This window comes from Micromys minutus, assembly GCF_963924665.1.
Source record: "Micromys minutus genome assembly, chromosome: 7".
NCBI lineage: Eukaryota > Metazoa > Chordata > Mammalia > Rodentia > Muridae > Micromys > Micromys minutus.
The window spans coordinates 58,006,903-58,021,503 of record NC_137976.1 but is presented as its reverse complement, the minus strand read 5'-3'; the positions used below and the strand labels follow the sequence as shown (position 1 = coordinate 58,021,503).

Below are 14,601 nucleotides of genomic sequence, written 5' to 3'. Positions count from 1 at the left end.
CTGAAAGCTCAGGGCATGACTGGCTCAGTCTTCTTTCTGTTAACTGTGTGAAACACCGCGACCAAAAGCAACTTGAAGAGCAAAGGGATTATTTTGCTTACACCTCCACATCATAGTCTGTCATTGGAGGAAGCTGGCAGGGGGACCTGGAGACAGGAGCTGAAGCACAAGCCGTGGAGGAGTGCTGCTTACACGCTTACTCCTCATAGTTTGCATAGTTTGCTTTTTCACACACACCAGGACCACCTGCCCAGGGACAGCATGACCCACTGTGGGGCTGGGCCCTTCCACATCAATCACCAATCAAGAGAATGCTCCCCAGTAGGTCAGTCTGATGGGACTCTTTTGTCAGTTGAGGTGTTCCCTCTTCTCAGATGACTCTACCTTGTGTCAAGTTAACAAACAAATGAACAGAGTCATCACAATGATGACTATCTGGAGATCACAGAACAGATGCTGTGTACCCAAGCCCTGGTGTCCATTCCGTAGGACTGGGGGAGGCAGGACGTCTGTAACCAAGCTCTCCTGATTCCACTTGTAGGGAAATGTCCCGTTGCAGCCAAGTGCCCGAGTGTCTATGTCAGAGAAGAACGGCATGCAGATCCTGGAAATCCATGAGGTCACTCAGGACGACATAGGCGTGTACACGTGCTTGGTGGCGAATGGGTCAGGGAAAGCCTCCATGTCGGCGGAGCTCTCCATCCCAGGTATGGGAGCTGAGGCAGAGGGACCTTTCCTGATGTCAGGACCCTCGTAGAGGGAGCTATTCCTAACACCGCCTTTGTGTATACATGTGCCACACTAACAAGCATGCATCTTCAACCACAGTTTTCTACTAGAAGAGAAAGGGATGAGCTAGCAGCCCAGCCCAGGCCCAGAGGAAGATGCAGTGAGCTGTCTGTTCCCTTCATTTGTGATCCTAACTAGGCCCCGCCCCTTCAGTGTCTTCAGTGTCACTCCTAGTTCAGGTAGCATTTTTATATCTGACTATGGGGAGAGTGTGGATGTTGCTGATGCCACTGTTCCTGCCTGAAATCTAACTTGTCCATTTTGTCCCTCAAAAGCAGATGTGTATAAAGTGAGGACAGGACTGCTCTAAGGTAAAGCTGAAGAGGAGGTTTTTATTGTAGATGTGAGGCAGAGTACACCCCAAGGCATCGGAAGAGTCTAGAACAGAAAGAGAAACTAGTAGACTAAACGTGGCTAGCACGCTGTAGCTAGACGCAAGATAGGGAGAGGCAGAGAGGAAGAGAAGCAACCAAAGGTGACCAAAGAGATGTGGCCGAAATGGCAGGGTGGGGTGGGGGAATTGGATAGGGTTGAGATGATGGGGAAAGGTAAGCCCAGGAGCTGGAGAGGTTTAGGGTAGGGGTACTGAGTGAGCCTAGAGACCAGCAGGTGCTTTGGTATGCTGATAGGCACCCCAGTTAGCCATTTGTCCCAAGTTTCTTTTAGACCCTACAAAATGCTCACTCAACTTAACTCTTTCTACCCAGGATTCTCCTCACCAGACTGGACATGTCAACAATCCCTGCTCTTCCTTGCTTTTGGCCTCAACCCCTATCTGTTCTTCCTTTGCAGTCTCTCTGGTCGCCTGCTTACAGTTCTCTAGCCTTCCCCAATCCGGCCTGGGGAAGTCTGAGCGTGTACATGGGGGAGGTACTGGCAAGCACAGTGCTCACAGATTGGTCACAGAATTGTCTTGGGCTTAAGGGAAGTGGCCTCATCGCCTTCCTCCTTCCGTTTCTGCTTATGATTTTTCCTTTTGTATCTGTCATCTGTCTATCTATCTATCTGTCTGTCTGTCTGTCTATCTGTCTGTCTGTCTGTCTATCGTCTTTTTATTTTGATTTAAGTGTTTTCTCGGTCCCCAGAAGGAAACTTGCTCGTGTGAACATATTTACCAGAAACAGGTTTCATGGAGCCACCCCGAGACATTCTGTGTACGGTGCCCACTGGTATTTTCTGTTCCACAAGATGCAATTAAAACAAGAAACCCCAGTCCTGATCAAAGAATGAGGCTTGGCCGCTCCCCGTGGGTCAGGAACTGCCAAGCCTCTGCAGCAAGGCTTAGCCACCCTTTCTTGATTTTCCATAGCCTTGCATTTAAAATCCACTTTCTCTTAATGTCCTTAATGACACAATGATACACTGCTCGGATTTGTTTGAAAGTACTCAAAGACAAACATAATAAGAGAAAAGACAGACGGACAGGACTGGTAAAAAAATCTTTCCACACCATGCTGGCGGTTTTCAAGGACTTCTAATATCTGTCTTTCTACTAGTAGATATTTTGGGGTTTTCCACAAGACAATTTAAAAAGCAGTAGATATGGTAAGAAAATAATATATTGTAATTTTTCTGGGCGCATAAAATGTCACTTCCTTTGTATGTTTCTAAACTGCTTACCTGTCTGAAATGCACTTTGGGGGGGTGTATGGTTCAAAGGGGCTAAAAGTAACAAAGCGTTGTTGGCATTTTAATTGGAGGTTTGTCTCTTGATTTGCAATTCAGTTGGTAATGTGTCTTTCTGTTTGATGGAGGGGAACAGGGTCCATGCCCTCAGGTCCTAGCTGCTGTTAAAAAGCCCAGTCAGGGAAGTGCTCCTAGTGTGAGAAAGATTTCTCAACTACACAAAGCCCCAAGTTCTGTAATAAACGAAAAAGATGGCACTTCTGGCTGTTTCTGCTTGGCATATAAAGTAATGCACTGTCTTTCTGCCCCTCTTCCAGGTTTGGACAATGCCACTAGGTATGTCTTTCTTTATAATCGTTCTCCACCTTAAAGTACTACACACAGAACAGCAGCGAAATGCCTTTGAAGTCCTTGTGTAGGAAATAAGGATTGGCTTGGGGGATGGCTTTATTTGGGGTGCTTTCCTTTGTTCTCCAGTGGTAATTTTCTGTCTGGATGTATTAGCGATACCATCGGTCTGAAGATTCTCAGAACACTCAGTGATGCCTTCTTCAGTATCCTCTCAGTGTCTTCCAAAGCGGACCACACTAAGGGCGACTTAATCCCACCCCAGGCCGGAATCCACTCGTCCCTCTGGCCAACAGTCCTGGTGCTTCCTTCCTTTCTGGATAGGAAGCATGCCGCAGACGCCAGACACAGGGTAGAGCTGGCTGTCTACTGTAGAAACGGGTTGTCAACTGCCTCACAAATACAATCACAATTGTGATCCCTCTGGGGAACAATGACCAAGACACTAATTTCAATTCCTGGGTGGAGAAGGCATTTCTGAAAATACCACATTTGAACTCAGACAGGGAAGTGTAGACATTAGCAGGTGAAGAAGAGCTCAGGAGAGCATATTCCTAACAGAGGGAACAATGCTGAAAAGGCCTGGGAGGAGGACTTGGGGGCCCAAACAACCCCCATGCAGCTATAGAAGCCTGGCCAGCTGCAGGTCAGTGGCTTGTGTGACAGGAAGGATCTGGGGCTCTGACATTGTGGTGATACCCTCCTTTATTATTAATAGAGTGGAAAGCTGAAATCTCCTTGGCCTTCAAGTGACTTAACTCAATTTACTTTAAAAGATTCTCTGCAGTGGCAATTTAGATTGGGTTAGGGAGAGGCCTTTTGAGCAAGGGAACCCTGTGATTGGTTTGAACTCCAGAGCCCCTGGAGAAAAGATGTATCAATGCACAGGGAGTACTGGTGAAAGGGACAGGGAGGATCACGTGTCTGGCTTGTGACACAGAGCAAGCTGCAGTACTTTGCTAGTAACTTTCCCCTGTGGGCTTTGTGGTACCTGAAATCTGTACCTTGAAAGTAATGTTTGCGAAGTGACCAGGTGGCCACTCTGTTCCCGGTGCCTTCTCCCCTCCTGAGCATCATTGTCTTGCAGGTTGTCTATAAGAGGAACCAAGGCCTCCGGTCCAGACATCAGGAAGGAGGTGACCAATGGGATCTCCAAAGACCCAGAGACTGTGGCTGAAAGTAAGAACTGCCCAAGTCCCCAGAGGAGTGTGTCCTCAGCCTGGGCTACCAACAGTCACCTCAAGTCCCCACACGAACCAAAGCTGAAGCTGTATGAGGATTCTCCCAGAAAGGTCCTGCAGCCCTCCATCCTGCAGAAGACCACCAGCACCATTACTCTGCAGGCCTCAAAAGTCCAGCCAGAAGCAAGATTATCAGGCATAGGGACCTTTTCTCCTGGGGAAAAGAGAAAGAGTCTGGCTGGCTCTCAACAAGCCACACTCCCTATCAGACATTGTGGCCTGGGAGGCTCAGTTGGGAACAAATTTGTCACTGGAAATATCTCTATGGAAAGCCAAAGGGAGTCAACATTTTCCAAATTTGAGAGTCAGCCCCAAAGCCAAGAAGTCACTGAAGATCAAACAGTCAAGTTCATCTGTGAGGGTGAGTAAAGCTGATTAAAGTGCTGCTTCCCAAAATGTAGCTCCTTGATGGCCATTCCTTTCCTTCAGTACACACAGTCTACACCTCCTGTATTAATGTGTCTCTTAAACATTAATACAGAAAGTGTTCAGTACGTCTAAGAGTATGAAACAGTGTTTGTCCTATGCTCTGACTCACCCTGGTGTCTCCATCATGACAAACCCTCTGCAGGTGCCTTCCACTCTGTCCTAGTTTCCCTGTTCCTGTCTCACCTGGAGAACTGGCCAATTACCTCTGCTCCCCCTCCCCTGCCCCCCATGTTAGGACCCTGCCTCTCACAGGACTTAGACTCTGTGAATGCGGGATCCAAGCAGAGGCAGGCTCAGAAGTAGCGAATCAGTCCCACTGAGTTCTTCCATCCTGGTCAGTCTCTCCCCAGCCCACCTTATAAGCACACAGAGCTCCCTGAGGGCACATGCTCCACACAGGGCCTCGTAGTTTCAGGGATACCAAAGCCTGTAGTGGGCTGGTTCCTGGAAGGCATCCCCGTGAGAAGACGAGAAGGCATCGTTGAGATTTATGAAGATGGTGCAGCCCATTACCTGTGCCTGCTGAGAGCCAGGACAAGCGACAGTGGGAGATACAGCTGTACAGCATCCAACACCCTTGGCCAGGTGTCCTGCAGCTGGGCCCTCCTGGTGGGCCCTTGGCCAGGTGTCCTGCAGCTGGGCCCTCCTGGTGGACCATGAGTACATCTCACTGGGTGTGCTGGCTTTCATGGGTTTCCTATCTCTCAGGCAGTTCAGGTCCAGCCTCCACACCCTAGTCTGCAGTTGTCATCCTCACCCACAGGCCAAGGGAAAAGTCACTACTCCCACACCCTCATTCTTCATCAGGTAGTTGTTGCAGAATCACATCAAAACAGACATTTCCCCGTCCACTCCCAGGACAGTTGACAGCTACATTTTTTAGGGTCCTCAGCTGTCCAAGTAGTGCCATGACTCAGCCGTAGCCACAGAAAATGAGCGTTCACTAAACATACAGGCTCAAAGACATACGAGAAGGTGGGGTACCGTGCCTTTTATGCTTATTCGGTGTCTGTTTATAGAAGCAATGCATGTTCGTTGCTTAGGATTTAAACCATATATAATCTTCTGGCTCCAAAATAAATATTTTTAATGTCTTTTAAACAGAACCAGTGCTGTGCTTGTTTGAATGCTGTGTCTGTCCCGATTCCCTCCTGTAGCATAAACATCTTTCTATATGATTTAATATTTTTTGAAAACTTTTTAGTAGCCATATAATACTGTGGGGGTGGAGATGAATGCTTTCGGCCTCTTCTCATCTTGTTGACTATTTCTGATGCTATCGCTTTTCCGCTGCTATAGAGAAGCTATGATAGGTCGGGCTGAACACACAGCTCAGAGGTAGAGGGCTTGTCTAGCTTGCAGGAGTTCCTGAGCTTGATCTCTGGCATCAGAACAAAAGAAGAGAGAGGAAGTCGGTCAGTCAGTCTATGCTTCTGTTTGTTTTTTCTGTAAACTTTTCCCCCTGGCCTGATGTGAGGACTCAGTGGACAAAGGAGCTTATTGTCAAGTCTGATGACCCGAGTTCAATCCCCAGGATACACACTGTGGGAGGAGGAAGCAACCCCCACAAGTTGTCCTCTCACCTCCGCACTGTTGCTATGGCAGGCATGTATACTAAAATTTAATTTCTAAAAATTTTCCCTTTAAATACATAATGCACTATCGTAGGCCCTAGGTTCACATAAACCTGTTAAACAAGACCACAGTAGTGGAATCATCAAGTAGAATACACAAAGTCAGGAGCTCTACAGGACCGACACAAGCTGTTGGTCTTTTGTGGACTTTGTAAGAGTCCGACTGGAACAACTTTTTTTAAGATTTATTTACTTACTTATTTATTATGTATACAGCGTTTTGCCTGCATGTATGCCTGCAGGCCAGAAGAGGGCACCAGATCTTATTATAGATGGTTGTGAGCCACCATGTGGTTGCTGGAGATTGCAGGACCTCTGGAAGAGCAGTCAGTGCTCTTAACCGCTGAGCCATTTCTCCAGCCCCTGAAACAATTTTTAATTTTCTTTTGTGAGACATCAGAAAAATGTAGATGTTGTTAAATATGAGACACATGGTGTTGTTTAAGGTCATGATGATGCGCTCATGGTTTTCTTTTAACTTATTTTTGAGTGAAACTTATGTGATTTTTTAAAAAATTTGCCCTAAAAATACTTCATATTTGGACAGCATGTACAAGAATACCAATAAAATATATTAGTGTATATAAACAGAAGTGAGTGGTGGTTGCACAGGGATTCACTCCGTTCCTCTTTCCACTTCTGTGTCTATCTGAAAATCTCCAAGAGGGTGTAACTCCTCTGGAACTGGAGTTACGTGCAGTTGTGAGCCATTCATCATTAGTACCGGGGACTCAACCTGGGACCTCTGGAAGAGTAGCAAGTTCTCCTAACTACAGAACTGTCTCTCCAGCTCACTTGCCTCTTTACTGGGATTTTACTGTGTTGGTGAATTTCTTCACAAAGAGTGTGATCCATCACTTTTGGAGATGGAGCACCTGTGGACAGGGCTGGCAGGCCCAGCAGCCTCTGCTTAATCAGCTGCTCCGGGTTTCAAGTCTTGTTAGGGACAGATGTGTGTCTTCAGGTCTGTCAAAGGCAGATGAGCTGTCTGGAGAGCCGTGATTCCCCTGTGTTTTTCTTCGTCTGCTGTGAGTTTGTCTAAATCTTAGAGAAAAACAATTTTTCTTTCTTTTTTTTTTCTTATTCACATCTTGAGGTAACTTGTGTCTCACAAATTCCCATCCTTTTGCTGCTATTTTTGTTGGATTGTGTGGTAGGCTACTTGAGACATAATTCATATAGCATAACAGTCACCCTTTAGAGTGTGTGATTCACTGATTTTAACACACTCACAGAATCACATGGCCATCACCACCATCTGACTTTAGGCCATCACTCCAAAATCTTACCCTTTGTCAGACATCACCGTTCCCATGCCCTAGCTCCAACAACCGTCATTTACTTCCTATCTTTATGAATTTGCCTGTTCTGAACATTTTGTATTCGTGGTCTCCCATATCGTGTGGTCTCTTGTGAATGGCTTCTATCTCTTAGAAGAATGTTCCTTGTATACCTCCTGCCATTCACCTTCATAGCTGAACAGCATCCCGCTCTCTGGATTAGCCTGTCGTGTTTATCCAGTCATCAGTGGGTGAATGTTTGGTGTGTTTCTTCTTTCTGGGCACTTTTTACTTTAATTTTTTAAAATTCATACATGAATACACTGCATTTGTACATTTACACCCCTCTCTCTCCTGCTCCAGTTCCTCCCACGTGTAGCCATCACTACTTCTTTAATTCGTGACATATTCTAATTATTATTGCTTTACACATATAACACCACACACGTACATATGCACACACTCACACATACGCTCACACGTGCATTCACACACACACACACACACATACACACTGGCACATACATTAACATACTACATACAGACATTCACACTCACATACACACACATATTCACATACACTCTTACAGACACACACACACACACACACACGCATGCACACACAGACATTCACACTCACATACACATACATATTGACGTACACTCTTACAGACACACACACATGCATACACAGATATTCACACTCACATACACACTCATATTCACATACACTCTAACAGACACACACATGCACACACATTCACACTCACACACATATTCATACACACTCTTACCCACACACACACACATGCACACACATATTCACATACAATCTTACAGACACACACACATGCACATGCACACACAGACATTCACACTCACACACATTCTCTCTCTCTCTCTCTCTCTCTCTCTCACACACACACACACACACACACACACACACACACTCACTCACACACAGACTTAGTCCAATTAATATTACCTGTAAATGCATATGTTTAGTGCTGTCTATTTAAAAGTGGAAAATTTATCAGGGCTCTCATTCCTGAAGAAAATTGATTCTCTTTCCCTTCAAAACCATTGACTGCTTTCTCTAGGGGTGGGGCTCACTGTGAGCATTGTGGGCATGTGCTTTGCAGTGCCTGTGGTTGTCAAGCCATGTGTTAGTGCTGTATTTCCCTTTGAGGAACTGCAGACAGTTTTCCACAGTGGTACCACCATTCTATTCCACCAGCAGTGTCCAAGTGCTCTGATTCCCCACATACTCACCAACAGATTCCTTCTCTATTTTACTCATCTTTTGGTTATTTCTCTGGAACTTTGACTTGCATTCCCCTGATAACCAACATAGATATAATTTCAAGTGTTTTTTGGACATTGGCATATTTTCTTTGTAGAGTTATCTAGTGAAAAATTATTGTCCAATTTTTTAATTGGCTCATTTTTTTTGTTGTGGCGTTTTAAAGACTTCTTTATATATTTGGGATATAAGTCTTTTATCGAATGTATGACTTTAATTATTTCCTTTTATCCTATAGAGTCTGGATGTGTTATCTTTCTGTCACTATGATCAAATAGCTGACTGAAAGGGGGAAAGATTTATTTTGGTTCACGGTTTGAGGTTTCAGTCCACGGTCAGATGGATTCACTGCTTTTGGTCCTGTGGTGAGGCAGGTCTACCAGGGAGGGTGTGACGGATGAGGCTCCCCAGCTCTGAGCAGTTGGCAAGTAAAGCAACAGATGAAGGGCTAGAGTTCCATTATGCCCTAAAAGCACACCCTACCACTGACCTAACTTTCTTCCACTAGCTCCCCTACAAAGGGTCTACCATCTCCTATCAGTTTGGGGACCCAATGCATGGGCTCTTGGGAAACATCAGTAGTGCGCCAGATTACTTATCACGTGTCCAATGAAGTCTCCATGTAGTCATCTTGGCGACTGGGTTAAGAGTTGGCTATGAATAACCAGTGTGTCTTCCAGCTTTGGATGAGGCGTTCTGCATGTGTTTGAGCAAATCTTCAATATTACTGCTGACAGTTTACAACCCGGTTTAGCCTTCCTTTCCTGCTGGCACAGAGCCTCCAGGCCAGCCAGAGGTGAAAGTAGGGCCTTCTTGGGTCTTCCTTGCACATACACGTAGCTCTCTGCCTGCATGGGGCCCTCTAGGACTCTGATGACATATGCTGGAGTTTCATAACCATAGACATTGCCCCAGCTTTTCCCTTTACGTTTTATTGTTTCGACTCTTAGTTCTGCCTGATATTGCTGCCCCAGTGGTAGTGATGTTAAACAATTGCTTTTTCACAAATACCTTAGAGATAGGGTGGTTCACATAGACCAAGCTGAGTCAGGTCAAGGAGGACAGCCCTGACAATGGTGGTGATAGTCTTGGGGCTGTGGGCAGGAGTGCTGGTCCCTCAACCCTTTCCAAGCAACTCATTTTTGTGGTCTTTGGTTTTCAAAAGCTGCAGAGAGCTATAATGAAAGGAAGGTGCCTTAGGTTATTATTGCTTTAAAAAGACACTGTGACTATAAGATAGCATTTAATCAGGGCTGGCTTACAGTTCAAAGGTTTAGTCTATTACTGTCATGGTGGGAAGCATGGCAGCATGCAGGCAGACATGCTGGAGAAGGAACCAAGAGTTCTACATATGGATTGGTAGGAAGCAGGAAATGAAGACTGAAACACACTTTCTCCAACAAAACCACACCTACTCCAGCAAGGCCATACCTCCTAAAAGTGCTACTCCCTGTAAGCTTATGGGGACTTTTTTTTCCCAAACCACCACAGAAGGAGAGACCACAGAGTCATCTGTCCTTACCAAGATCCAGTTGAGCTTAGGACGTGAGCTTTGTTTTCCTCAAGCGTTGGTTCATATCTCGTGTGTTGGAAAGCTTCATCTAGAATCTTTGTGATGACCGTCTCTCTGCTTTTATGGAGTAGATTGCAGAGGTTTGGTTTGGGTTTTTGTTCTTGTTTTTCTCTGCCCTTCTAGAAGTACACTGCATCCCCCTTTCCTCTTAAGGTGTCCCCGCCTTGCACCCAGTCCATACTTCCAAGCTCCTTCCATCCTTGGCAAATACTTTAGCAAGACACAGTCTGTGCCGTGCGTTATTTACCATCCCCTTCCTCTAACTGCATAAAGGCTGTCTTCCTTGACTCATGCATCTCTTCCATCCTCCGAGGACATCTTACCCAGGAGTGACAGCTCTGCCTCTCGTCTTCCCTCCTACCCCACGCAGAGAAGCCTCTTCCTGTTGGTTACTATTGCGCTCCTCTCTTAGCTCTCTACTCTCACACCAAACTGGACTTGCTCCAAGCACAGCCTCTGTGCTCAGCTTCCAAGTGCTTTCTATACTCACCAAACGTTCACAGGGAATGCTCTATAGCAGCACTTCTCAACCTGTGGGTTGTGACTCCTTTGGCAAACCTCTGTGTGCAAAAGTATTTACATTAGAATTCACAGCGGTGGTAATTATGAAGTAGCAACAAAAAGTAACCTTTATAGTTGGGGGTCACCACAACATGAGGAATTGTATTAAAGGGTCGCATTAGGAAGGTTAAGAATCTCTGTTCTATTGAATAGGCTTATGTCAAATCTGTCCCTGCTTTGCTTGCCTTATTTTATTGAAGGGTCCCAACTGCCTTGAGAAATAATTATAGGCATAGTCATTTTTCAGATGAGCATACTTAGTTACAGTACAGTTATGTCATGTACATAACTTGCCATGTGCCTTATAAAAGATGCCACGATTCTAACGCAAGTCGGCTAGGATCTTGCCAGTGACTCTGAGTAGCATCTCTCTAGTGAAGAAAACTGATGGTATCTCAGAGAAGGTGTAGATGGTGCCTTCCTACAGCCCTTGGGCCAGCAGTTCTTTCCTCAGTGCCAGGCCTGATCAGAAACACCACTGCTCCATCTTGTGTGTGCTCACCTACCCTCCGGGGGTCTGGAGGAGAGAGTGTGGGCCCTGCAGTGCGGTACAGCATGCCTCCACCTCTCTCCAGGAGTACCAGTTATGTCTTCTAATCACCAAACCCAGTTGTCCTGTCGACTGGGCTGGCTTAGAAGCCAGAGTCTGTCCCTGTTGCTTTCTTCTTTAGTTAATTGATTTATTTATATAATGTATGCAAGTATACTGTCACGCTCTTCAGACACACCAGAAGAGGCCATTGGATCCCATTACAGATGGTTGTGAGCCACCATGTTGTTGCTAGGAATTAAACTCAGGACCTCTAGAAGATCAGTCAGTGCTCTTAGCCATTTTTCCAGCCCCATCCCTGATGCTCTTAATTAAGGTCCTCAAAGTTTAAAGTGTTTAAAGATCCAGTGTGGAAGGTTTGGACTTTGAAAGTTCATCTGGCAGGTCTCTTAGAGTAGAAAATTCATATCTCTCTCTCTCTCTCTCTCTCTCTCTCTCTCTCTCTCTCTCTCTCTCTCTCTCTGTGTGTGTGTGTGTGTGTGTGTGTGTGTGTGTGTGTGTGTGTGTGTACAGCACTGCCTGCCCTCAGTCACTGTGAACCATTTACCTAGAACAGGGCTTAAGCCACATTTGGAAAACACATATGACCCTCTACCATTTAATTCATTCCTGGAATTGGGAAAAAATAATTAAAATAATTTCAAATGGAAATACTCGCACCACAGACCTGTAGTTTCTACAAATAAGATGCTGATTTGAAGCAGACAACAAGACCATGTAGTTAGTGACGGCGTGTATAAAGAGGACAGCTAGAATACAGAGTCACAGCCAGAAGGAGGGGAGAAGGCACTCCCAGGATGATCAGGATAGCAGAGGTCAAACACAGCGAGCTGCTGAGGAAGCCCAGGGCCCAGGACAACAGGATGTCTGCCTTGCAAGGTTGGCCATCAGGTGGGTGAGCTGGGGTCTGAGAGGACCCCTCTGTTGTTTCTTCACAGGCCCCAACTTGAAGCAGACAGCCCCCTCATTCTCCAGTGTTCTGAAGGACAGTGCTGTCATTGAGGGCCAGGATTTTGTGCTACGATGCTCTGTACGGGGGACCCCAGCACCACAGGTCACTTGGCTGCTCAATGGTGAGTTCGCCCTGCTCCAGGCCCTTTGGCGCCCGTGAGTTTTCTCTTCTCACTCTGACCCGTATGTGCCTGAGAAGTGCAGAGAAGGGAAGGTGTGGGACTAACTGACTGTGCAGCTGCTCTTTGGGAATAACGCTGCCAGCCTGCAAGGTGACCGCTAATGACTGACTCCATCCGTATACATAAAGCCGGCAGTGAGACGCCTCCGAGGTACACATGCAGCTCAGTTCTGTCTCGTGATTAGACTCCTAAGGGGTCATCAATAAGCATTTGTTGAGTCAATAAGTAAATGTGCAGATGGATAACCCAGTAAACCACATCAGAATGTGGCCAAAGAATTTGACCCTTATTTTGGAGAGGGGGGGCAGTTGGGGAGATCATGACCAAAGTACATTGTATGAAACTCCAAAAGAATTAATATATATTATATTGATTAATACATATTGTATCTAAGATACAATGTTTTATTAAAAAGTATGTAATAATTATATGTTGTGTTTTAAATATTAAAATGTAGCCAATTAAATGCTATAATTTAACACTTATTATGTAATAATTACTGTTACATATATATACATATATACATACATACACACACACACACACACACACACACACACACACATATATATATATATAAAGCTGTGGATGACGTATGGGGTACATCTTGGCTATGCACACTTTTCCCACTAGAGGGCAATAGTGCTTAAATTCACCTCCCAAGACTGCTAAGTAGTCCAAACAAGCCTCTTGGCTGGGAGTTTCTTAACTCTGGGTTCCGAGCCAGGCAGCTGCTTCTTTCTTCAGCAGCTAGAAGGAGTAAGGGTTGTGCAACCAGAAAGATAAGCTTTCATAATGCTCGCCACACATGTTGGGACAGAGGAGACAGGCTGACGACAGTCATGTAGCATGCTGGTGATCTCAGGTTTTAGGAGTGTCATTGTTACAAAAACAAAAGCTAAGGGTATTCAGTCCTTCCAATGGTAAGATTCTGGTCCCCGCCTTTCCTCCCTCTCTCCTCCCTTCCCGGTCACACTTTTATGGAGTGCTATGGATTGGGAAGGTTCTTTTCCTGTCCCTCTCCACCACCAACCCCCCCCCCTTGGCAGTCTCTGCAAAACTGTCCTGGAGACATGAAGTGTTGTTATGTGCAGAAGAAAACATTGCTTTGTGGGGAGGGCTGTTTCTCACCAAACTGCCTGCCTCTCCTGCCTCCCACCCTTAATTTTATGAGGTGCAAACTAGAACTGGGGGCCTGGCAAGAGAAGGAACTGACAGTTGCTTCCTATATGGCAGATGAACACATTCCTGCTAGCTGACCAGACTCTTCAGTAAGGAGGCAGACTATTTCTCTATAAATAAAGGTTCCGTTATAAGAATGGTAACATTTTAGAGCATGCGGTATTATAGCACAGCACTGATGCTAACTGCTTACAACCTGTTGCTATATAGGACTGCATATGTAGAGGGTTTCTAGTAGAAGGTTCATTTGTTTTTCACTCTCTGTGTTTATCCTTTCCTTGAATGCCAAAGCACAGTTTCTTGCACAGAGAAAATGGACATAATTGTGACATTAGGGGTGGGGCCGCTGCTTTGCTTTCTGACCAATATCTACAATGGGAAATGGAATCCTTATTTCTGGAGACACCTCAAAGGAGCTGAGAGCCACACGTTCAGTCTGGGTGAGGTCTACTCTGCCTGAGCCTGGGCTGTGGACCAAAAGACCCTGCAGTGTCCTTCCCAGGTGTGTGGAATAGAGATCATCCCAAAATGGCAGCTGTCCGCCCTTGCCGTCCTGAATGCCAGATTCTTCCAGTCTTTCCAGGCCTACTCTTGTCCTCCATGGATTTGGGCCAGCCCAAGCGTCAGTAGCCCGGCTGGGGTCAGAGCTGGTGCCCTTCCACCAGGTTCTCCTGACCTGAGCCCTTCTGTGCTTCCCTCTGCAGGGAAGCCCATCCAGTTTGCTCACTCCATGTGTGAGGCTGGCGTGGCCGAGCTCCACATCCAGGATGCCCTGCCTGAGGACTGTGGCACCTACACCTGCCTGGCTGAGAATGCCTTGGGACAGGTGTCCTGCAGCGCCACGGTCACCGTCCAAGGTAGGATCTTTCAAGCAAGTTGCTAGATGCGTTTCCCCTACAGACGTCTATCTGCATTGAAGAAAGAGTGTTTTTATAGACCGTAGGATTGCTGG

At 46.0% G+C, this 14,601-nt stretch overlaps 1 protein-coding gene across 1 annotated transcript in view; it reads left to right on the top strand.

The window, feature by feature from the left end:
* MYLK (myosin light chain kinase) overlaps nucleotides 1–14,601 on the top strand; it is a gene marked incomplete at its 5' end in the record, with an annotated part of 169,062 nt that overhangs the window by 52,410 nt on the left and 102,051 nt on the right. The window contains 6 exons of the mRNA XM_080918785.1: nucleotides 542–707; nucleotides 2,733–2,751; nucleotides 3,851–4,365; nucleotides 4,843–5,058; nucleotides 12,273–12,407; nucleotides 14,354–14,506. Of these exons, the coding sequence (XP_080774911.1) occupies nucleotides 542–707; nucleotides 2,733–2,751; nucleotides 3,851–4,365; nucleotides 4,843–5,058; nucleotides 12,273–12,407; nucleotides 14,354–14,506 (1,204 nt within the window). The remainder of the gene's footprint in view (nucleotides 1–541; nucleotides 708–2,732; nucleotides 2,752–3,850; nucleotides 4,366–4,842; nucleotides 5,059–12,272; nucleotides 12,408–14,353; nucleotides 14,507–14,601) is intronic.